This window comes from Cherax quadricarinatus, chromosome 3, assembly GCF_038502225.1.
Source record: "Cherax quadricarinatus isolate ZL_2023a chromosome 3, ASM3850222v1, whole genome shotgun sequence".
Taxonomy (NCBI): domain Eukaryota; kingdom Metazoa; phylum Arthropoda; class Malacostraca; order Decapoda; family Parastacidae; genus Cherax; species Cherax quadricarinatus.
This window is the reverse complement of record NC_091294.1, coordinates 40670421-40696826: the sequence shown is the minus strand read 5'-3', so window position 1 is coordinate 40696826 and position 26406 is coordinate 40670421. Positions and strand designations below refer to the sequence as shown.

The window sequence follows — 26406 nt, the reverse complement described above, 5'->3', positions numbered from 1 at the left end:
GTCGATGGATCTATAATTTCCTCACTAACAGAACACAGAGAGTAGTCGTCAACAGAGTAAAGTCCGAGGCAGCTACGGTGAAAAGCTCTGTTCCACAAGGCACAGTACTAGCTCCCATCTTGTTCCTCATCCTCATATCCGACATAGACAAGGATGTCAGCCACAGCACCGTGTCTTCCTTTGCAGATGACACCCGAATCTGCATGACAGTGTCTTCCATTGCAGACACTGCAAGGCTCCAGGCGGACATCAACCAAATCTTTCAGTGGGCTGCAGAAAACAATATGAAGTTCAACGATGAGAAATTTCAATTACTCAGATATGGTAAACATGAGGAAATTAAATCTTCATCAGAGTACAAAACAAATTCTGGCCACAAAATAGAGCGAAACACCAACGTCAAAGACCTGGGAGTGATTATGTCGGAGGATCTCACCTTCAAGGACCATAACATTGTATCAATCGCATCTGCTAGAAAAATGACAGGATGGATAATGAGAACCTTCAAAACTAGGGAGGCCAAGCCCATGATGACACTCTTCAGGTCACTTGTTCTATCTAGGCTGGAATATTGCTGCACTCTAACAGCACCTTTCAAGGCAGGTGAAATTGCCGACCTAGAAAATGTACAGAGAACTTTCACGGCGCGCATAACGGAGATAAAACACCTCAATTACTGGGAGCGCTTGAGGTTTCTAAACCTGTATTCCCTGGAACGCAGGAGGGAGAGATACATGATTATATACACCTGGAAAATCCTAGAGGGACTAGTACCGAACTTGCACACGAAAATCACTCACTACGAAAGCAAAAGACTTGGCAGACGATGCACCATCCCCCCAATGAAAAGCAGGGGTGTCACTAGCACGTTAAGAGACCATACAATAAGTGTCAGGGGCCCGAGACTGTTCAACTGCCTCCCAGCACACATAAGGGGGATTACCAACAGACCCCTGGCAGTCTTCAAGCTGGCACTGGACAAGCACCTAAAGTCAGTTCCTGATCAGCCGGGCTGTGGCTCGTACGTTGGCTTGCGTGCAGCCAGCAGCAACAGCCTGGTTGATCAGGCGCTGATCCACCAGGAGGCCTGGTCACAGACCGGGCCGCGGGGGCGTTGACCCCCGAAACTCTCTCCAGGTAAACTCCAGGTAATAGACATTTTGCTTAATCCATCTATGTTTTTTTTCAAAATTATATAATAAACATGCTACGTAACATATAAACATAAAAATTAACAAATATGAGATGTTTTTCTGGTCAGCTTGACATAGTGAACAAAAACCATTTGTGTCTGGGCTGGTAACAACAACAACAACAACAGCAACGTTTGTTTACATAACTCGTGAACCTTCTACACTCTCATTCTCTCTCTCTCTCTCGTTTATTCATTTAATCTTGTTTACTCGCCTCTCACTCTACATTAAGACTACAGATATTTTAAGGTAAGTAATGAGTGGACACGATTATTATATTACAGTTTAATAATAATATTATTAGTAGTAGTACATATGTGTTATTGTAATAATAATAATAATTATTATTAATATTATTATTAATTTAGGGCACTGGAGCACAGGTCCAGTGTATAGCACTTTGTCTGTTTTTTGGGGGTTATCCTAAGTAATTTATACTATGTATGATTACTTACGTGTACCTGTGAGAGAGAGAGAGAGAGACATACAGAGAGAGAGAGACAGAGAGACATACAGAGAGAGAGAGACAGAGAGACATACAGAGAGAGAGAGACAGCCACATTCAGTCAGCCAGTCAGCCAACCACCCATCCATCCACCTGGCCACCCACCTGGCCAGCCAGCCAGCCAGTCAGATATGTATTACACATGTTCCAGAGTTGTTTCTCTTTACTTAGGGTATAGGTTATACTACATTCTGGCAGGATGGCACTACCAGTGGTATTCTCCCATTCCACTGTGTCGATAATGCATAAAGATAACAGTAACATATGATACTGTATGTGATGTAAAATTTACAATACAGTTCACTACCATATATACATTATATACAGTACATAAACAATTAAAATATAACAAAAGTAAATTATGGTAAAACGAATGAAATAATGATTGTACATTACATTACAGTATTATGTAGGTAGCTTATATAGGAAATGTTTGACATTATGCCCTACCCAGTATGTCGGCAATTTTCAAAGATTCGACTTACGTCCATTTTGACTTACGACCAGTTGGTCGGAACCAAGCTTGGTCGTAAGTCGGACGGTACCTGTATATGGGCCAAGACCAGTTCGGAAACACGGAGCTTCCGGATACGTGAAGGGGAAAAATGCGCATCCGTACCATCATATTGCCATCCATGCCCCATCATATCGCCATCGGCGACGGCGTTGTAGGTTTAAAAAGTGAGTCCAACATCTTCTGGTGATGGGAAAAGACACTCTGGCCTCGAATAACAGCCTCCTGGATTTCAAGGACCACAGGATCATAACTTTTCAAATGGGCTATGGACAGTGGATGCTCCAAATACTCCAAAAGTGTTTCGACACCTGCCCTTGCTGCTGAAGCTTTTGTTCTTGGAGGCATTGGGTCGTCATCATCATCGTCACTTTCAGAATGTTCCGGGTGCAACACTGATTCTGCAATCTCTGCATCTGTCAAAGATGCACACCATGGTCATCTTCATCACACTCTAACCAGTCCTGCACGTTGTCTTCTGTAGTTTTTTCCCCTGCCTTGGACCAACCTGCATCCACGTGCGACAATATTTCCCTCTTTTTTTTTCTAAAGTAAGCACATTCCTGGCTCTCTTTGGTGCCATACACAGGATAGCTAGGACAAAACACAGCTGTAATAATGCTAAAAGGCGAAGATCGCGGCTCCTAGTGGCCAACCAGCACACTAAAGTGTGCGCCAAGTTTGAGTCAGCCTTCTGCCATATCCAAACAACTGTTCGGGTGTTTCAGTAATAATTCTAGAATTTTGCCTTTTCCTAGGGCCTGTTCAGATAATGGCGAGGTTCGGATAATGGCAGGCCGGATATGCGATGCATCACTATTGTTATTATTACAATCAAAAGCTAAGTGCTAAACCCACAAGGGTCATAAAGATAGGAAACCTTTACCAGGGGACTTTTGCTTTATTTGCAAGGCCATGGCCAACTGCCATTGTAGAACAAGTCCAACCCAAGGTTGGAATCTCACATGGTATCAGCATTCTCCTGACTTTCCCTTTGTCATTGCCCAAGTTATGGCCATAATTGGAATAGGTTCATGGCATGCACCAAGTACGTTACAATTTATTCAACGTTTTTCACACACTCATTGATATGCCCTCTTGACCAGCCGACTGGCAATTCATAATGGAGTAGTTAGAGGCCCCACTACTTTATTATTTGTCCAGTTCAGTCACTCAGTAGCATGAGAGCTGGCCCTGCCAGGTGAGGTGCAAAACCAACTGTTATGACTGGTTCTTTGTCCTTTAGCACATTATTGTTATACTGCTGATTATTTAACTCTGTAATACTGTACATTATCATGGTGAAGGGATTATATGGGGAAAGAAAAAACTACTCCCTTGTGTCTGCCCTTGCCTCTGATTGCCTGGGTTGGTCCTCATTTTGAGAATTAAGCTACAACCAGGTACAACAAGCCTTAGAATTGCTTACCTGCATTCATAATATTAATTATTTTACATCTCTTTTGATAATGAACAATCATAGGTTAGCTTTTAAATTATAAAACTGATCTCCTGTCAATATCGTATTGGACGGACAAACTTAGAGAAAAAAGCTAAAGCACATCTAAAGCATTAGTGAATTAACTGCAGTATTAACTGTAGGCTGAAGCACTAAATGAATAGGATCATACAGCACCTGGGTACAGGATATACAGCCTCTCCTCACTTAACGATGTTCTATTCCTAATACCGTGTCGGTAAACGAATTCGTCGCTAAATGAGGAGCATACTATAGTGGTAGTGGGTGTATGTCAACCATCTTTGATATTGCTTTAATGTCACCCTTGCACCATTTATAACTTTTTTGTATATTTTTAAATCTTTATACAGTAGTGTACTGTATATTGTAATACACAGAATAGAGGAAATCAGCTCTAACATGCATTATTTAGGTATGTATATTGGTCAGAGAGCCCGACGTAAGTCTGAGTTGTCAGTAAACGAGTACATCGCTAAGTAAGGAGAGGCTGTATACAGTAACATGCTCATGCACACTTGCTGGAATTCTAAGTTCTCACACACAAAACCTTAACTACCCCTCCTCAGCCCTCCGAGGAGGGGTTAGGAAAACACTAATAACATTAGGGTCATACAGAACCTGGCAAAAGGGAGGTATTCAGGTTTGATTAAAGAAAGGGGAGGACAATGCCAGTTCTTTGGATCAAGGGTCACGCAGCACTGCACAGCAGAAGTAAGAGAGACGGGAGCCGAGGGGACGGATAGGTGGGTGTCCTGAGAGACATAGGTTGAAATTTTGTGAGTCACAGTTGAAGTAGATCAGTCAGTTAATTAACTGAAAAGTCTGCATCAAAGGTATCTGTTAATACATGAGTCTGTATCAGAGGTGTCAGTTAAAACAGCATAGTGTCTGCATCAGAGGTAGGACCCTCCGAGAGATGGGCAAGCATAAAACGCATGTCAGAGCATCGAAGATTGTTATTAATTAAATGGAGAAGTGCTAAACCCGCAGAGGTCACACAGCACCTGGGGAATGAAAGGCATTCAGGTTTAATTCAAGGGAGAGACAACTCCTATTCCTTGGACAAAGAGCCTTTCACCAGCATTTAGAAAAATAAGTAAAAGGTAATATGTATAGTACATATAAAATATTACTGTTTATAGTAAGAGTGAAGTACTTAGGTTTTGAACCCAAGGTCTGGAATTGCCAGACCCCAGGTTCGAATCCCAGTCACTTCAGATAAGAGAAACATTTTTTGTTACAGATTTTCAGTATTTATTACTCTTCACTTATCCAGTGATTGCTGGGTTTAAATAATGCACTCATATTGGTAAGATATTACTGGATCATTTTTCAAAACACATAGTACATGATGTCCTTAGAATAAGAACATGATTTTTTTTTTTTTACATCAATGACCATTTCTTGAAAAGGCAGTGGCGACCTCAAAGAAGAAAATACATTCACCATCATTCATTCATTTGCCGCCTTGCCAGAAGTGTGCTGACATCACAAATCAGATTTCCCTCCGACTGCAACATCCCTATCACTCTCTCAGAGTGCAGGCACTGTACTTCCCACTTCAGGGACTGAAGCTTGGCTAACCAGCTTCCTTGAATCCCTTCATAAAAGTTACTCTGCTTACTCTCCAATAGCACGTCCATTAAAAACCACTCGTCTCCCTTCATTCTTTGCCTGAAATGCACCACATGCTAGTGGCTTTCTTTTGTGCCTAACAATATTTTATTACATGTACACTATATTATCTGTATACTGCATAAAATAAAAAAAAATGAATTTGAATTTAACACACTCACACGAGCCCTTCAAGTATCACTTTTCCCATGTGTCAAGAAGCTACAATAGGACTGTGATCATGATATTGCCAATGACAATAACAAAATTTTGTAAATGTGTTACAAATTCTTTTGTTTACTGAGCATCATTCAGGTAAAAATTAACTTAATAGGTAAAATAACATACCTTAATTAATTAATATAATATTTATCCCACACTCACAATTTCATGATTATATGGCTTCAATATTACTCATAATGCCCAGTTCCCTAAAGCTTCCATACATGTAAAAACAGCTGTCTCTAACTATGCTTCTAACTATTTTTTATTACTCAAGAAATAAGTCAATTTTAAATTATGCTATCGTAATGACAACACGTATCCTGGTGTATTACTTAACCAAAAATACAGATTTTTAATAGCAGCATTTAGAGATTGTTGTTATCGTATTTCGTGGCTTATAAGACTTGTTCTAGTTTCAATAGCTTGGCATCGGACGAAACTGGGAGAGCTACAGCCCACCCCACACCTCAAACTTATAGCTCCCGTCACTGACCTTCAGTTTATAGTACACAGGGTGGTTTTTGGAGACATTTTATGGAAAAAAATGCGTCTAATAAGCTGCGAAATATGGTAAACCAAGCAAAAATGACTTAATAGGTAGAGATGCAAAATAACAAATATATTAAGGGAAGATTAAAGATAGAAATGTGACATTTCATTCTGAAATGAAATATGCATATTGTGGAAATACTGTACTGACCAACAATTCATAGGTTTTTAGATGCTTTAAAAATTTCTCTCACTATACAGAATTTGTCAAGAAAAGCAAAAATACAAGGAAAATCTTTGTCAAGAAAAGCAAAAATACAAGGAAAATCTTTAAGTAATTATTTTAGTGTTATACGCGTCAGTCCTCATTTCTAATGAAATTATGGTAGACACGTGTACTGGATGTAGTATATTATCTATTTTATATTTTATTTTTCTGTATTGTTGAATGCTCTGTGGCTACATATTTAGAGCAGGAGATTAAAACTATATTATAAAACTAGCTTAAAAGAATACAATATTATAAATTTCTAATATTAAAATATTTTTCTATCCTTAAATATACACCAGCTGTTAGCACCATTAAGTACATCCTAATCATTGACTTTCTAGAAAAAAAATAAAAAAAATAAACAGAGTCAAAAAGTTTTACCCTTTCTTGAGAAAGGTTAACTATATTTGTTCTCAAAAATTTGAAATATATATATACGTACATAAAACTAAATATTTATAACATTAGTAGTCAGTGTTATCACATTCACAGCAATATGAAACTTAATTTCATTATATCATGCTCCTTCAACAACCTAAATCTAATAATAACTGATACAGAAAAAGTCACACTTTAACCCGTAAATGGTCCAAGCAGATCTATGTTCATATGCGTAGTGCTCCAAAAGTAGATCTACGTTTTTTTTACATATTTTCAAATATAACAAAAAAAAAAGTAGATCAAAGTTTTTTACATGTTTTCAAATGTAAAAAAAAAAAAAAAGATCTACTTTTTTTACATACTTTCAAATGTAGAAAAAACGTATATATACGTTTGGACCGTTTACGGGTTAAACAAACATTGTTTTTAGTATTCAGGAATTATATGTCCAGTAAAACCAATTTTTGTCCTAAACTGCTAAAATCAGTTAGTGATAGGTTACTGTATTTTAATTATATATTTTTTAATTATCATCACAGGATACAATGCAATATGCAATTCCCTTCCACCAGCTCTTGAATCCTTTCAGCAGATCTTAAGTTTTCCATACAATTTCATTATATACATCTCTCTATCTATGCGCTGGGAGGGAGGAATGGCCAAACATGACATAAATCTACACACAAACAGCCCTAAAGCCAACAGCACTTAAATCAAATATATTGTACTTGATACATTTTTGGGTGTGTAAAGGCAGAAAGTTGAAAGTGAACATAGATATAAGTAAGGTGATGAGGGTATCAAATGATTTAGATATAGAAAAACTGAATATCACATTGAAGGGAGGGATTATGGAAGAAGTGAATGTGTTTAGATATTTGGAAGTTAACTTGTTAACCACAGAATTGATGAAGAAAATAAGGTGAGTGGTGCTTTGAGGTATCTCTGGAGACAAAAAAACATTATCCACAAAGGCAAAGAAGGGAATGAGTATAGTGGTACCAACACTCTTATATGGGTTGTAAATGCTGCAGCGTAGAGGAGGCTAGAGGCAGTAGAGACGTCATGTCTAAGGGCAATGTGTGGTGTAAATATTATGCAGAGAATTCATAGTGTAGAAATTAGGAGGAGGTGTAGAGTTACTAAAAGTACTAGTCAGAGGGATGAAGAGGGGTTGTTGAGGTGGTTTGGTCATTTAGAGAGAGTGGAACAAAGTAGAATGACTTGAAGAGCATATAAATCTGTAAGGAAAGGAAGCCAGGGCAGTTGTTGCCCTAGAAAAGGTTCGAGGGAGGGTAAAGGTGGTTTTGTGGGCGAGGGGCTTGGACTTCCAGCACGTGTGCATGAGCGTGTTAGACAGGAGTGGCAACGAATGGGACCTGATGAGCTGTTGGAGTGTGAGCAGGGTAATATTTTGTGAAGGGATTCAGGGAAACCAGTTAGCTGGACTTGAGTTTTGAAGATGGGAAGTACAATGCCTACACTTTCATGGAGGGGTTTGGGATTTTGGCTGTTTGGACGGACATCTAAACTGCCTTATCTGAGCACCTCTTCAAAGACAGTGATTATGTATGAATGATGGTGAAAGTGTTGAATGATGATGAAAGTTTTTTCTCTCTTTTTGGGTTTTTCTTTCTTTCGGGGTCACCCTGTCTCAGTGGGAAACAGCCGACGTGTTAAAAAAACAATTATTTTAACACCAGCCATCTCCCACCAAGGTAGGGTGACCCACTGATAGAGAAAAAAGTATTCTCCATCATTCATTCAATCACTGTCTTGCCAGAAGTGCACTAACATCACAGTTCAGATGCCCATAGCATCCTCACTCCATCAGATGGGTGAGGATTTTAGTTAGCAATGATTTTACTATAATTAATAATAACAGAAGTCAGCAATAATCACTAGTACTACAGTAATTCAGCACATCTGACATAAATACAGGTAAAGAATAACACTTACATTAATGCCAAAGGTTAAAGTGGAAAACAGTTAATTTCCAAATTGAAACTGAATGACAAAAATTAGATGTCACATATTATCAGTTTCCTTCATTAGATGTGAAACAGTCACACATCTATTATATGAGTGAATGGGCCATTGGTATCTGTGCTCAGGATTTGTCTTGCACCATAGACTCCACATTTGACATTGCCACTTGACACCTCTTCTACAGCTGTCCGTACACTCTGGCAGAATTTCTGGTACAGAGCCTTCCCAAGTACCTTGTCAACATTCATGTGATACTGCATAGACTTGCCCCTCAGCCTACCCCCTAAAGATGCTTGTGGAATGATGAGTATGTCGCCCTGAAGGTCACACACTGAAACACGCCGGCCTGCATCATTTTCTGAGAGACGTACGTTGGTCAAGTGTTTAGTTAACTTTCGTACTGTTTCTTCTGATGCCATATCAAGGAAGCAAACAAATGCGACCATACCACGACCAATCTAAAAAAAAAAAGAAAATTAGGAAAAAAATCTTATATGCTGAAAGTACTAAATGTTGCTATCTAAAATGTTAAAGTACTAGATATTATCAATATGTATAACAGTATATTCGAAAAGAGTAACATAAATATACTCTGTATATTTATGTTAAGTATATACTCTGTATATTTACCAAACTTTTTTAGAGATCAAAGCCTCAATACAAACATAAAGCTAATAAAGTTAATAGTCACAGTGGGGCCCATGCAAACCTTTCTATGGTACAGGAGGACCCCCGTATCCATGGGTTCGGTTTCCAGTTTCAGTTATCCACAATTTACCGTGGCCCAAAAATAGCCCTTAATTTTGCTTAATAATGAACCCAAAGCACAAAAGTAGTGATGCTGACAGTTCTTCAAGGACTTAGAGAAGCTGTGAAAAAGTGCTAATATTTCACTTATTGTTAATGCACTGGCCTGTGAATTTTAGGACTCACTTGCCATGGGTTCAACCTTGAATAATAAAATATCACAAAACCATGGCTGGAACAGTACATTAATAACCCATACTGTGCCAAGCGAAAGACCACTAGGAAATCACACTTATCAATGGTCTCAGCTGGACCAAAATTTTGTCATTACTTTCCATCTCCACAGTGCATATTATTTGTGCACTCAAACACCTATTACACAGCAATAAAAGTTTAAGAATAAAGTTAAAGAGTACCTAATGAATGAAGCAACAGAAAGGGAGAAAAGTAATGACCTTGTACAGTTTATATTTGTGCCAACATTATAATGAACTGATTTGCTTTTCAATTATTTAATAATGTAATTTCATTTATTTACTCATGTAATTTCATTTAATTACTAATGTAATTTCATTGATTTACTTAGCTTTTGTTTTTATTGTCAAAGATAATAAATGCTTTTTATAGTGTATAATACTTAGGTAATACATACAAGGCTCCTAATGGAAATAAATCACTCACTTTTTTAGGTTATCCTACATAAATTACATGTATATTACTATGTAAAAAACTGTAATCATCCAAAATTGTGTAATTATGCATAAATAAAGTTACTGACTTACTAGCTTACCTCAATTGTGTCTGGTGCTTCTTCATCAGCACCTGATAACTTCAGAACAGCACTGAGACATTGCTGAATAACTAAACGTCCTGTTACTTCGCTCATAGTGGTGGATCTACTATACCTGTAAGGTCCCAAAAAATTTTTAGAAAAACAAAAATGGGTACGTACAGCCTCTCCTCACTTAGCGATTTACTTGTTTACTGACAACTCGGACTTACGACAGGCTCTCTGACCAGTATGCATACCTGATTTCCTCTATTCTGTTTATTACAATATACAGTACACTATAAACATTTAAAAATACAGTGGAGCCTCTACTTACGAGTTTAATCTGCTCCATGACCTTGCTCGCAACTGGATTTGCATGTTTGCAGAGTCAATTTTCCTCATTTAAATTAATTGAAATGGAATTAATTCGTTCCAGTGGAATTCCAGACATGAGAAAATACTTTAATAATTTCTCTAATATAATCTCTACAGCTTATTTATCTATCACAATTCATGTAATATGACATAATAAACAATATTAATAACACAGAAACATGATATATACACTAGAATGAATAAGATACATGTCATTAGGTATGTGGCTAGTGGTGGTGACAGCAGCCATTGTTGTTGCTGGGATTTATAGGCCCACCACAGTAGCCATTCCTGCTCCTGAGTACATGTGTAGAGAACCTAGGATAACCCAGAAAAGTCAGACAGTGACTTAGACGTAGACCACAACATGACCCAAGAATACTAAGAATGTAACCCAAATCTTGACAAAATTAGAAGATCTAAGGAAGACAGCCCTGCTAACCCAAACACTGCCTCCGCTGCCAGACAACCACTTAACCCAAGCTCCGAGAAAACAAGCCTTCTCCTCCATTGCTACACAGTATCTACTTCAGTGATACTATGAAAGGATATCGCAGAAGACACAACACCAGTAATAAAAGAATAACAGCAAGGACCCTAGAACTCAACTTGTCTACCCAGCAGGACGCCAGTGTATCATCAACCCCTCTCTCCGCCGCCACCCAAGGAACAACAACAACAACAACAAACATGGCTGACTCCCCCTCCAACTCCACTCCCTTCAAAGGATTCATCCATGATAACTCAGGTACGATTATTCCTGACAATATCAAGGACTACATCGTTGCTCTAGAAAATGAAATCAAAGATATCAAAGCAGCACTCGAGCGACGAGATTCCAAGATAACCAACCTCGAGAATAAGATCCAAAACCTTGAAGAGAAGATTACATCGGGAAGTGTTGATACAGAAAATACTCTAAAAGCAGCTATAGCCAGTCACACTGAACAAATAACAACAATAAATATGAACGTTGAAGAAGCAATCAAGGACTGGAATCTGAACATGCACACTCGACTAAATGAATACCTTGATTTCCAAGACGACAAAACTGAACAAGATAAGTTGTCTGATGCAGTTATAATAAACAGTCCACACATTCCTAGTGACATAACACAAGCACAGTGCAAAGAAACTGCTATCAGGATAATACAGAACCACGTACAAGTCATCGTGCAAAACAATGAAATCAAAGAAACACGTTTGTTAGGAAAACCAGGAAGTAAACACAGTATAATGATCCGACTTCATTCATACGATAAAAGAAAGGACCTAATTAAATCAGCAATTACAATGAAAAATGGAGTGTACATAAATGAGTGTCTAACAAAAAAACGTCAAAACCTTCTGTTCAGGCTGAGAAAACTTAAACAGGAAAACAAAATACATCAGTGTTTCACGCGAGATGGGAAAATACTAGTAAGGAAAACATCAACAGGACAACAATATACCATCTCAAACGAACATGATTTCTCTACCTTCCTTAGAAAAGCTGACATTTCTGTAACAGATTAAATAAGTGCCCTTAATACATATATACGTGTGGTGCATATAGTGTACGTTACTATCATATTGTACATTATTATTTTTATTATTTTTCATCACTAGCTAATGCCAACTACCTCCAATACTCTATAACTTTCTTACTGCTATTAATTGCTCATAATTTTAAATTAAAAGTCAAATCTTACTCCAAATTAATAATATTCATTTTTTCTTACCTGTCCATTTAATTTTGTTTATCACTACTTGTTTTTTTAGTCACTTTACATTGTATATTCAATTAGTGTATATTCCAATTACTTTTTTGCAAGTACCAAAACTATCTTTTGCTAGCTAGTACCAACTACCTCATTTTTTTTTACTTTTATTGTGCAATAAACTGCTCAATTTATCTAATATTACAAATCAGATCTTACTCCTAAACCAATATTATTTCATAGTGACCATCTGTCCATTTAACTTTGTTTACCATTACTTAATTTTAGTCCCTTATATATTTTCTCCTTTATTTTAGCTTTATATAACTACCCTAGCTTATACATTCACAATTGTTAAAATAATCAAGGTGCTATTCTCAGGTGCTAAAGTAGAACAAGTTCACAATTTTGGCATTATATTCCAAAGCTCATTTATTTTATAGTACTACCTACTATCATATTCCCAAGCTCCATTATTTGATCATCACTTTATTTGTACTAGTCCCTTTTATATTGTCTCCTTTATTTTAGCTTAAAAAAAAAAAAAAAAAAAAAAAAAAAATACCTTAGCCCATTATTTTACATTTGTTAAATAATTCAGGTGCTATTTTTTAGCTTAAGACTATTTACTTTGTTTTATACTTAATTCTAACTATAGATTCACTACAAATCTTATGATTACAAGCATTGATCCAGATACCAACCTCTTATTTAATGACTTAAATGAATCAAACAGTTACTGTAATTACTACACTGCAGAACAATCAAAGGCACTTCTCAGTGCCAACAACAACATAACTATCTTTAACTACAATATCAGATCTTTAAGCAAGCATTACGATGACCTCATAGCATTACTAAATTCCTTACATGCCAATATGTCCATCATTACACTAACTGAAACCTGGCTAAAGCCTGATACTACAGATGTCTATACCATTCCTGGTTACACAGCCATACACAACTGTAGGCCAGACCAACAAGGGGGTGGCACAGCCATATACTACTCAGACCAACTAGAATGTATCACTAATACTTGCACAAGAGATGAACATGGGGAATATATAATAGCCAAATTCAAATCCAAATACCTACAAAAACCTCTCACATTGATAAACATCTACAGAGTTCCACAGTCAAACATTAGCCAATTTAGTCAAAACCTAGGAAGTATGATAACTGATGCACGCATGAACAAAGATCACTTACTACTCTCAGGTGACTTCAATATAAATCTCCTGCAAGACCAGGACCCACACGTTACTGAATTCACAAACACAATGAGTAACTGTATGTTGCTACCAACAGTAACAAAACCTACAAGAGTTACAGAGACTAGTGTTTCCCTACTTGACCACATCTGGACCAACACCATATCCCCTTTAAAATCAGGCATAATTACAGATAATACCACAGACCACTACCCTACTTTCCTCATAACAACTCTTGGTAAATTACCCCAAGACACTACTAAAGTCACCTTCAGACTTCACAATGAGGCAGCCATTAATAACTTCACAACAGCATTAGCAAACATTGATTGGCACACTGAGCTAGAAATCAATACAGATATTGACGAATGTATTAATAATTTTCTAAAAAAGACTCAATACCTCTATAACAAGCACTGCCCTAAAAAAACTAAGCAGATGACAGCTAAGAGACTGAACAGTCCCTGGCTAACACCCAGCATTCTCAAATCCATAAATACAAAACACCAATATGAAAAACAGTACAGAATGGGTCACATAACCAGAGACCAAACAAAACGTTACTCGTCAATCCTAACCAGCCTGATAAGAAGGGCAAAAAAATTGTATTATGAGAACAGATTATCCAACTTACGAGGTGATATAAAAAAGACCTGGAAAACCCTATCAGAAATTCTGGGAACAAAAAAGATATCACGAAATAGCGAAATAAAATTAGCAAAATCAGATGAACCCCAACTCCCACCAACAGAAACAGCAAACAGACTCAATGATTTCTTCTCCACTATAGGACAAAACCTTGCCAATAAAATCCCAAGCTCAGATACCCCACCAAATGACTACCTCACCGGCAACTACCCGAACACACTGTTCCTAGCTCCGACTAACCCATACGAAGTCTCCCTTATTATCAACGCACTAAAAAACAAGGCAGGAGATTTAAATACCTTACCACCCTTTATATACAAAAAAGTGTCACAAGTGCTATCACCAATCATTGCAACACTCTTTAACAAATCCATTGAATCCTCCACCTTCCCTACAGTACTCAAAATAGCAAGGGTCACCCCGATCCACAAAGGAGGAGACCAAACAGAGTTGAATAACTATAGGCCAATATCCAACTTACACCCTCTCTCAAAAATCTTCGAAAAATTAATTCATAAACGAATCTACTCCTACCTTATCTCCCAAAACATACTCAACCCCTGCCAATTTGGATTCAGGCCTAATAAAAATACTAATGATGCTATTATACACATGCTAGAACATATATACACTGCAATAGAGAAAAAAGAAGTCCCACTGGGGATCTTCATTGACTTACGTAAAGCTTTTGATACAGTTGACCATGACTTGCTCCACGTAAAATTATCACACTATGGTATAAGAGGGCACTCCCTCAACTACCTCAAGTCATACCTCAGCAACAGAAGCCAATATGTGTACGCAAATGGGGCAAACTCTTCTGCACAACCAATTACAGTTGGTGTCCCACAGGGAAGTGTCCTTGGCCCTCTTCTCTTTCTCCTATACATAAATGACCTACCAAATGCTTCTCAATTACTCAAACCCACACTATTTGCTGATGACACAACATACGTCTTCTCCCACCCGAGCCCAGTCACGCTAGCCAATACTGTAAATACCGAATTACAGAAAATATCTACCTGGATGAGTACTAACAAACTTACACTAAACATTGACAAAACCTACTTCATTCAGTTTGGTAACAGAGCTACAGATGTCCCTCTTAACATAATGATAAACGGATCACCTATCACAAAGCTAACAGAGGGAAAATTCTTAGGAATCCACCTTGATAATAGACTCAAATTTCATACACATATACAACAAATTTCTAAGAAAATTTCCAAGACTGTAGGCATACTATCGAAGATACGGTACTATGCTCCACAGTCAGCCCTCCTGGCCCTATATCACTCTCTTATTTACCCCTATCTCACCTATGGAATTTGTGCATGGGGCTCAACAACAAGTAACCATCTCAGACCACTAATTACCCAACAAAAGGCTGCAGTTAGAATGATAACAAATTCTCACTACAGGCAGCACACTCCACCAATATTCAATACACTCAACCTACTCACCATACAAAACATCCATACTTATTACTGCACCTATTACATACATAGAACACTCAACTCTGATATTAACCCTCCCCTCAAACATCTCCTTGCCAACCTCAACAGAACACATGACCATAACACAAGGCACAGATCACTCTTTGATATTCCTCGTGTCCATCTCACGCTATGCAAAAACTCAATGCACATAAAAGGCCCTAAAATCTGGAATTCATTACCTGTTAATATAAAAGAAACACTGCCTGTTTATAAATTCAAGTCTCTTCTCAAAGATCACTTACTCACCCAAAACCAAATAAATACTGAATAACTGAACCTTATAAATTGTATATCTTAAATGTTTCTCACAATTATATCACATAAATGTTAAACCTAAAACCCAATCTAACTTTATTATTTTTTAAATTCACTACCTAACAGAATACTCCATTCTACTGAATTTACAACAATGCATGCAACCATATGACCTGTCTTTGTAATACTCACTTGTGCTTTATAGTAATCAGTTTACATTAATGTTTTTCACTGATTTCATCATTGCTTAGTTAATCTTAAGTTAATTTTAAGCCAGCCCGTAATGCTATGCATAGTATAAGTGGCTTTGGCATGCTGCTCTTATCTTATCTATAAGTGTTACACTCTTAATGCTTCACTTAATTGCTACACTCTTAATGCTACACCTTGGCACTGCTGCGTCATGTTGTCTGCCACTGCTACCTCATGATGTCTGCCACTGCTGCTTCATATTGTCTGCCACTGCTGCTTCATGTTGTCTGCCACTGCTGCTTCATGTTGTCTGCCACTGCTACCTCATGATGTCTGCCATTGTTACTTCATGTTGTCTGCCACTGCTGCTTCATGTTGTCTGCCACTGCTGCCTCATGATGTCTACCACTGATGTCGCCAAAGAATCGAACATTTCTGCTATTTTGAGCTCAATTTCAAGGTACTTTTCATCGTGAAACCAATTAAAATCATATTTATTTTTGTAGTATATCTTCCATTCTATCACATGAGACCAAATAAAAAGAGAATACAACCATAAAACCATATGAAAATATACTGTTACGAGGAGGCTAATGGCTCAGAAGTGAACTCCGTTATTTATGGTCCGATTTCTTTCTTTTTTGGTGTACGTTAAGAAGCATCTTTTCATCATACATTGCCCAAGTGTCAATAAGACAGTCCAACAAACAACTGAGATCCAATTCCCTAGATAAAGAGCAAGAGCTCCCTTACCAGTGTCAATTAACCTCCTTTGAGGCCCACTCGCATCTGGAAATTTTTCTCGTGTCTGGGAGCAAAAAGTCGATCGAGCAGCTGCTCGTATCGGGAAAAACTCGCACGTGGATGCACTCGTAAGTAGAGGTTCCACTGTATATCAGAAATATTATAAATAGTACAAAGGTGACATTACAACAATATCAAAGATGGCTGACACCAACCCACTACCATTATAGTATGCTCCTCCCTTAGTGACGAATTCATTTAACAACATGGGCATAGGAACAGAACTCCACCATTAAGTGAGGAGAGGCTATACAGTACATACAAGCAGATGCCCCTTTACAGCAGTTCACTTTACAGTGTTTGGCTAATGCAGTGGTTTTCAATTCTACCCATTCTTCATTCATTCAGACTTCCTACAATAAATATATTCACCACACTATAAGCAAAGAATGAAAATATTTAAAGATAAGTAATGTGTGTACTGTATATGAATTTTTTACACCTAGCTCTATTGTTCACTTAATATATGATAAGTATAAACATATTATCAAGCTTTTACAATAGGGCCCTGCTTCACGGTGTTTCGCTTTAAAGTGTTCCACTAATACAGACATTTCAAATTATGACCAAAACTTGCTATACGGCTCCCCCCACCTAACTTTTTAATATGGTCACCGTGCCCCACCCAGTTTATTTACATTCTCTGTGAGCTCCATGAGCCCCACATCTCTCCATTATGTCTGGAAACTTTCCAAAATTTCAAGTGTTTTAAAGTTATTTCATATTTTATATATACAGTGGAACCCCGGTTTTCATCCGGTCTGGTTATCATACAATTCAGTTTTCGACCACTTTTTTTCAGGAAAATTTTCCCCGTTTTCTTACATCCACTTGGAAATTGTCCATACCCAACGTGTCCACCTGCCTGCGGGATGCAGCCGCTCATACATTCGTGACTCAGTCTGCCTTTGTTACTCACAGCAGCTGGTAGTAATGGTGGTAGAGGGTGGTAGTGATGGTGGTATAGGGTGGTAGTGATGGTGGTAGAGGGTGGTAGTGATGGTGGCAGAGGGCAGTAGTGATGGTGGTAGAGGGTGGTAGTGGTAGAGGGTGGTAGTGGTAGAGGGTGGTAGAGGGTGATAATGATGGTGGTAAAGGGTGGTAGTGATGGTGGTAGAGGGTGGTAGTGATTGTGGTAGAGGGTGGTAGTGATGGTGGTAGAGGGTGGTAGTGATTGTGGTAGAGGGTGGTAGTGATGGTGGTAGAGATAACCTCTCCTCCCTCACCCCCTCCTTGCCGTCTTCCATATGCCAACAAGAGTCTGTATGTAAAACTATATTCTCTATAAAATGTATTTTTTTTGTTAATATTTTTGGTTGTCTGGAACGGATTAATTGGATTTACATTATTTCTTATGGGAAATATTAAGGTAGACTGTTGTTTAAACAGGGTAGTTACGTTCCTGAAAATGCCGTGTTAAGCAAAGCCATATGAGACAAACTGAAGAACTTATGGGAAAAATAGGGTTACGTTCCTGAGAGTCCCAAAATCCAAACAACTTTTTTTTTTGACCAACAGATCTTACAAAAATAAAAGTGAATATGTAATTGTAGTTCATTGTCATGATGTATTATGTTGCTTTTACTGCATAAGATTACAAATGTAACAGAAAGAATAGTATTTCTTACCTTAAATTGTGGATGCTGGTTTTTGTGGATGATTGTGAAGAGAGTGGAGAGTTATGTTGTGGTCCTATGGGCTGAGGTGGATGGTAGAGGTGCTGGTATTGATGTCGATGGTTGTACTGGAGTGTGCATAAATTCTGAAAGGGATTTCCATTCTATTTTACCCTACAGTACGTTATACAATTGACTGTAAAGCATCAACTGTTCTTGGCACTGCTCAGGGTCCTCTTCAGTGAAAAAGTCTAACTTTAAGGCATTCAGTAAGTCACTCAAGTCATTCAGTCAGTCAGATCATTCAGTCAAGTCAGTCAGTAAGTCATTCAATCAAGTCAGTAAGTCAGTCAAGTCATTCAGTAAGTCAGTCAAGTCATCAGTCAGTCAAGTCATTCAGTCAGTCAAGTCAGTCAGTCAGTCAAGTTAGTAAGTCAGTCAGTCATCACACAAACTCATATTTACCTCATTCTTTTTGTGTACAAAATGATGCTTCATTCCGGCTACAGGCTATCTCTTGTCTAATATCTCTATTTTCTTCGTTAATTCTAAGAATTAAATGCTTAAACCTTTTCTTGCAACTTTCAGCAACACTTGTATGCCTACTGGGTGTCATGATTGCTTGGTAGATTTAAGATATGGCAATTAATACGTATCTAAACAAACACAGCGAGCTATTGGCACAGGTTCGTCCAACACATGTATGAACCAAACAGAATAACGTTTTCTATAGTCAAACACCAAAGAAAACGTGTACACAATAATATTACTGATGGTAACTGTAGACAATTATTTCTTTTGTATATCTTCACTCAGAGCATCAATTTTCTAAAAATGGTGTTAAATGAAAATGGGAGTGTTGCTCTTTATTTATTCTACTGCACCAGCATGGAGACAACGTGTACACAATGTAAAGTGTTTATATTATGATATAGTACAAACGTGTATGAACCAAAGCCAGATGCATTCATCTGATTGTTTACATACTCTGCATCTTTGTCCTCTCTCATTTACTCATTCTCTCTCTCTCTCGTTTATTCATTTTATCTCGTTTACTCACCTCTCACCCTACATTAAGACTACAAATATTTTAAGGTAAGTAATGAGTGAACTGTATATGCACTTTATCGCTCTGGGACACTTTAAATGTCTTATTGTATTACGTGTGGGTGGGGTAGCCTGGCCTGGCTACCATACCTACCACACCTGACTTCTTACAATAAATACTACTCATCTCATCCTACATTAAGACTGCAAATATTTTAAGGTAAGTAATGAGTGTACTATATGTGTATTTTACTTCTTTATTAACTATTAATGCCTAGTTGTATTACTAACTTAATATATGTTAGCATAAACTTGTTATCTAGCATTTATGTGCATTTATAAAAGGGCGTTCCACTTTATGGCGATTTCCACTTTAAGGCAGTAGCCTAGAACCTAACATGCCATATAAGTGGGGCCTTACTGTATGTGCATTTGAAAGTGAAAAAGGCTATGTTTCACTTTACAGTGATTTTTGCTTTACAGCAATAGCAGTATAAGCCGGGCCCTCCAGTACTATATACATACTCAGATCAAGAGTAACTCATAGTAATAACGCTATGGATCATTTCATAAATATTGAAATGAGAATTCATATCATCATTAATTATTAAAATCAGGTAATAATATGCCATTGTACAGTAAACCCTACACATAATGGGACTTCTAAAATGGCCTGGTGGCTAAAGCTCCCGCTTCACACACGGAGGGCCCGGGTTCGATTCCCGGCGGGTGGAAACATTTCGACACGTTTCCTTACACCTGTTGTCCTGTTCACCTAGCAGCAAATAGGTACCTGGGTGTTAGTCGACTGGTGTGGGTCGCATCCTGGGGGACAAGATTAAGGACCCCAATGGAAATAAGTTAGACAGTCCTCGATGACGCACTGACTTTCTTGGGTTATCCTGGGTGGCTAACCCTCCGGGGTTAAAAATCCGAACGAAATCTTATCTTATCTTATCTTCTGCTGAGTCAATCAATTTGGAAACAATGAACAACGTCTATTAGTTACATAATTATCCAATACTGTTACAAACATGGCAAAACACTATCTTGTCTATCCACCACAACTACCATTACCAGCAACCTGTTCCCTCTATTAATCGATCATATGGAGGATTTACTGTATACTATAATCCTGGCCTATGGTCATGTATTACGCTGTATAACTTATAATTCACTCGTATATGAAAGGTACAGATACCGAATTCTTGTAAAGTAAAACCTTCATATAAGAGACTAATAGGAGGGATTATCCAAGAGTCCATTAAATTAGAACACTTTAAAAACTGCCAAAAAAAATGCACCTAGACACATTATACTGTTCCTAATGTACTATTGCATACACAATTTTGCCCATTATCTTTTTTAAATTTTGCCCATTATTTTTTAAATTTTGTCATATCAAAGATCATTATATTGAGGCTTTACTGCCAGTAACTGTGAATTTTGTCTTCATTTATAATAAGCTTTATTCAAGTGGAAAGAGCAGGTGTGTTTCCTTACACCTGTTGTCCCTGTGCACCTGGTTGTTAGTCAACTGGCGTGTGTTGCATCCTGGGGAACAAGACTGAAGGACCTCTATGGGAACAAGACAGACTGTGATGTTGAGAATGGAATAAAATACCAACAAGTTGATGACTAAGACATATATGCAACAGTTGGATATCTTTATTTGTTGAAATGCTTCTCCTACACAGAAGGCTTCTTCAGTCAAATACACAGGCAGCAGGTGTAGTAGTGAAATGAAAATGATGTAATTAGTCAATCAACCTTGGAAAAATAGTGTTTGAAGTGGTCAGTCCCTCAGCCTGGAGAATAGTTCAGCTCTATGGTCTAGAACAGTATCATTCCAGAATAGCTCAGCTTCATTTTCTGGAATGATATTGCTCCAGGCCACAGAGCTGAACTCTTCTCCAGGCTGAGGGACTGACCAGCTCGAATACTATTTCTCCAAGGTTGATGGACTAATTACATCATTTTCATTTCACTACTACACCTGCTGCCTCTGTATTTGACTGAAGAAGCCTTCTGTGTAGGAGAAGCATTTCAACAAATAAAGATATCCAACTGTTGCATACATCTTAGTCATCCAGACAAACAGTCCTCGATGAGACACTGACTATACTGGGTTATCCCAGGTGGCTAACCCTCCTCTAACCCCAGCTATCTCAGGTGGCTAACCCTCCCCAACCCTGGTTATCCCAGGTGGCTAACCCTCCCTACCCCCAGGTTATGCCGGGTGGCTAACCCTCCCTTAACCCTGGTTATCCCGGGTGGCTAACCCTCCCCTAACCCTGGGTGGCTAACCCTACCCTAACCCTGGGTGGCTAACCATACCCTAACCCTCGGTGGCTAACCCTACCCTAACCCTGGGTGGCTAACCCTACCCTAACCCTGGGTGGCTAACCCTACCCTAACCCTGGGTGGCTAACCCTCTCCTAACCCTGGTTATCCCGGGTGGCTAACCCTCCTCTAACCCTGGGTGGTTAGCCTCCCTTAACCCTTGGTGGCTAACCCTCCCCTATCCCTTGGTGGCTAGCCCTCCCCTAACCCTTGGTGGCTAGCTTTTCCCTAACCCTTGGTGGCTAGCCCTCCCCTAACCCCTGGTAAATAGCCCTCCCCTAATCCTTGGTGGCTAGCTTTTCCCTAATCTTTGGTGGCTAGCTTTTCCCTAACCCTTGGTGGCTAGCCCTCCCCTAACCCTTGGTGGCTAGCCCTCCCCTAACCCTTGGTGGCTAGCTTTTCCCCTAACCCTTGGTGGCTAGCCCTCCCCTAACCCTTGGTGGCTAGCCCTCCCCTAACCCTTGGTGGCTAGCCCTCCCCTAACCCTTGGTAACTAGCCCTCCCCTAACCCTTGGTGGCTAGCCCTCCCATAACCCTTGGTGGCTAGCCCTCCCCTAACCCTTGGTGGCTAGCCCTCTCCTAACCTGGGTGGCTAGCCCTACCCTAACCTCGGTTATCCCAGGTGGCTAACCCTCCCCTAACCATGGTTATCCCGGGTGGCTAGCCCTCCCCTAACGTGGGTGACTAGCCTTCCCCTAACCCTAGGTGGCAAGCCCACCCCTAACCCTAGGTGGCTAGCCCTCCCCTAACCCTTGGTGGCTAGCCCTCCCCTAACCCTTGGTGGCAAGCCCTCCCCTAACCCTAGGTGGCTAGCCCTCCCCTAACCCTTGGTGGCTAGCCCTCCCCTAACCCTTGGTGGCAAGCCCTCCCCTAACCCTAGGTGGCTAGCCCTCCCCTAACCCCTAGTGGTTAGCCCTCCCCTAACCCTAGGTGGCTAACCCTCCCCTAACCCTTGGTGGCTAGCCCTCCCCTAACCCTGGGTGACTAGCCCTCCCCTAACCCTGGGTGACTAGCCCTCCCCTAACCCTGGGTGACGATCCCTCCCCTAACCCTTGGTGGCTAGCCCTCCCTTAACCCCGGGTTATCCAGTATGGCTAACCCTCCCCTAACCCCGGGTTATCCAGGATAGCTAACACCCCCTTAACCCCGGGTTATCCAGGGTGGCTAATCCTCCCCTAACCAGGGGGTTAAAAAAATTTTACAATTTTTTTACATTACTTAATATTATTACACAGACACATATACTTACACATACACCTATGTACTGTTACTTAGCTCAGAAAGCGTCACCTTTTTTCCTACCTACTTCAGCACTGATAACCACAACTTGCTGATAAAAATATACACCGTATCTGATATTCGTATCTTTTTTTAATTGTACTTTGCCCCGAGGACAAAGGTTGTTGTTGTTGTTGGAATTAAAGGTTAAACGACTCGAGAGCCGTATGAGCCCTATAGTGAAGACAGCTTCAGTTGGACTTATTATCTGTATTGTAAGAATAAGTAAGAATAAGTAAGTTTATTCAGGTATACACATATATAGTTACATAGATTATGATACATGGCAGCATATGCGTAAAGAACCTGGGATAACCCAAAAAATGTTAGAGTGACTTATTTCCATTGGGGTCCGGTAGCCCGGAGGGCTCGGGTTCGATTCCCGGCGGGTGGAAACATTTCGACACGTTTCCTTACACCTGTTGTCCTGTTCACCTAGCAGCAAATAGGTACCTGGGTGCTAGTCGACTGGTGAGGGTCGCATCCTGAGGGACAAGATTAAGGACCCCAATGGAAATAAGTTAGACAGTCCTCGATGACGCACTGACTTTCTTGGGTTATCCTGGGTGGCTAACCCTCCGGGGTTAAAAATCCGAACGAAATCTTATCTTATCTTAATACCTTATTATTATACTATAAAGGATATAATATATTATTATTATACTATAAAGGTAAAAAGAGTTATTTACATTTACGTGAGTGTTAGCTAAAAAATTAAAAATCATTCTTCTCCATTTCTGTCGCTACAAGTAAGTAAGTAAGTTTATTCAGGTATACACAAATACACTTACATAGAATTATCATACATAGCAGCATATGTGTAGAGAACCTGGGATAACCCAAAACAGTCAGACAGAGTGACTTATTTCCATTGGGGTCCTTTTACCTTATTATTATAATATAAATGTTATAATATTTTCTTATTATTCTATAATGAAGATAACATCTTATTATCATACTAAAAAGACTATCTACTACACGAGGGTCATTAAGACTATCTACAATACGAGTGTCATTACTAGGAATAAGGTAAAATTTACATGTATGTTAGCTAAAAAATAGAAAATCAGTCCCTTCCCTTTCTGTAGCAACATTCATTAGGCACCTTTTGGCTTTCTTCTTGAATTGGTTCATGCTATGACTGGCTTTGACATGTGTTGATATGTTATGTAAGTACACTTATCATACCTAGTAACACATGTGGAAATTACTTGAGACAAGCACCCCTAAAAAAGGTCAGTCAAGATGACTTGAGAGCCGTATGAACCCTATAGTACACGGCTTCAGCTGGACTTATTATCCGTATTGTAAGAAAATTAAGTAAGTCAGTATGAACAACAAGATTGTTCTTTCCCTACTTTACCCGTATTATTATTATTATTATTATAATCAAGGGGAAGCGCTAAACCCGGAGGATTATACAGCGCCTGGGGGGGGATGTGGAAGGCATTCAGGCTTAATTCGGGGAACTGGAGCACAGATCCAATTCCCTAAATCAAGAGCCCCTCACCAACATCAAGGAACCTTTCTTGAGGGGACTTTACCCGTAGGAACTTCTGCGTCAGCCTTCGTCGGGTATGGACGTCTCTCTCTCGCCTGAGTATCGGTGACAAATTTCCCCCGTTCTCTCTAGGACGTTTGTCCTTATCTATTTTGCCCGCCGGGTACTACAGGAGGGGCATCTGTTCATCGGCTTACTTTTAGCCAGCGCCATTTTTTTTTCCGCTCTGCGGAAAATTCTTCATCGGTCTTTGGTGGGAAGCCGGTTAGTGAACTCAGGTGTGGGTGTGGGGGTCCCCTTCTGCTGGGGTTTGGCAAGGGAGTCCACCGGATCTAATTGGAAACTACAAGTTTCTATCTCTATTTACACAGAAACTTTTGTTCCTTTTCTCTCATCGTCCAGCCTTGGGCAATAATTTTTCCTCGTACCATCGAGAAGTCGGGCTCGATACAGCTTATGATGTCAGTGGCCCTCATAAACCCACTGTAATTATGTGTACAGGTACACATAATTACAGCTATCATACCTTGTAACATAGGTGTAAACTACCTTGGGATATCCCCCAAATAAAAAAAAGCCAAACAAATTGACTTATTTCCACTGGGTCCTTGCAATACCTTGTCATCCTTGTTGTCATGAGGTTGGTAGGATTACCGACATGTTCGGCAACAGGACACACATGCAACTAATGTGATATCTTATTCTGACAACACTTTGCTTTCCAGGATCTTTGTCAAGATGTTACCAGACGTTATGGCGATGGGTGAACAGGGACAGCAGATGACGTGTTTCCATAAGACACCTGCTGTTGCTGTTCAACCATCAGTAAAATGGGTATCTGGGAGTTAGTAGACTGGTGTGGGTCGCATCCTGGGACAAAACTGACCTAATTTGCCCGAATTGCTCTGCATAACTAGCCACTTTTACATGTATTAGTAGTAAATAAAGATATTATTATTATTATTATTATTATTATTATTATTATTATTATTATTATTATTATTATTATTATTATTATTATTATTATTATACCGACAAGGTGTGGAAAAAATCAATGTACAGCTCAGGACTGAAGAAGCCAGTCGTAGCGACACGTTTTCTCTAATTAATGCCCTGAACTATACATAAGGGTCTTTCCACACTCGTCTACAAGATGCATTTCGGTGGGTGCGTGATCCGAGGAAGGTATCCCTATTATCCTAGTTCCCTGTGCCTCAGTACACGTGATTGGAATACTGGTTGCAGGGGTCAATTCATAGCTCCTGGCCCCGCCTCTTCACTGATCGCTACTAGGTCCTCTCTCTCCCTGCTCCATGAGCTTTATCATACCTGGACTTAAAACTATGTATGGTTCCTGTCTCTACTACCTCACTTCCCAGACTATTCCTGTGAAGGCTTACTCAGCCCTGTAATAACTTCAGACAGTATTACCAAGGCTGGCTCCTCCTCAGGAAAATTAATGAATAAAAAAAGAAATAATAACAGACAAACATAAACACTTTATTATATAGAAAATATAAAATATAAAACACTTAAATATGAAATATTAATCCTACATTAAAGAAAATGAAAAATGAAAACTATAAATGATAACTGAATTCAACGCTAATATAAAACTTGGGAGTCTGGTGTTGGTGACACTGCTTGTTGAAATAGTAGCCGTTGCCGATGATGGGGGGGGGGTCGCAGGTGTTGGTTACAACCCACTGGCTAGTTCTTCACAGTATAGCCTTGAGTATTCTAACCCGATGACAGGA

General features: G+C 39.2%; 1 protein-coding gene across 8 annotated transcripts; it reads right to left on the bottom strand.

Annotated features, from left to right (window-relative positions):
- Positions 1 to 5659: 5659 nt before the first annotated feature.
- LOC128706515 (D-aminoacyl-tRNA deacylase 2) lies at positions 5660 to 23299 on the bottom strand. 8 transcript variants are annotated; one of them, XM_070091425.1, is made up of 4 exons: positions 23173 to 23299; positions 18493 to 18626; positions 10199 to 10313; positions 5660 to 9119 (listed from the first exon to the last, which is right to left on the bottom strand). In XM_070091425.1, the coding sequence occupies exons 3-4, from the start codon at positions 10292 to 10294 to the stop codon at positions 8739 to 8741; spliced, it is 477 nt and encodes a 158-aa protein (XP_069947526.1). In that variant the 5' UTR covers positions 10295 to 10313; positions 18493 to 18626; positions 23173 to 23299; the 3' UTR covers positions 5660 to 8738. The 8 variants fall into 8 exon arrangements, with proteins under 8 accessions (XP_069947526.1, XP_069947518.1, XP_069947536.1 ...); XM_070091417.1 differs by having other exon boundaries at positions 23120 to 23294; XM_070091435.1 differs by having other exon boundaries at positions 23177 to 23282.
- Between the last annotated feature and the right edge of the window lie 3107 nt (positions 23300 to 26406).

Coding starts and splice junctions, on each gene's coding strand:
- LOC128706515 (XM_070091425.1), bottom strand. CDS start 10,294: ATGAGCGAAGTAACAGGACGTTTAGTTATTCAGCAATGTCTCAGTGCT. Junction 9,120..10,198: donor AAGCACCAGACACAATTGAG/GTAAGCTAGTAA, acceptor TTTTTTTTTTAG/ATTGGTCGTGGTATGGTCGC.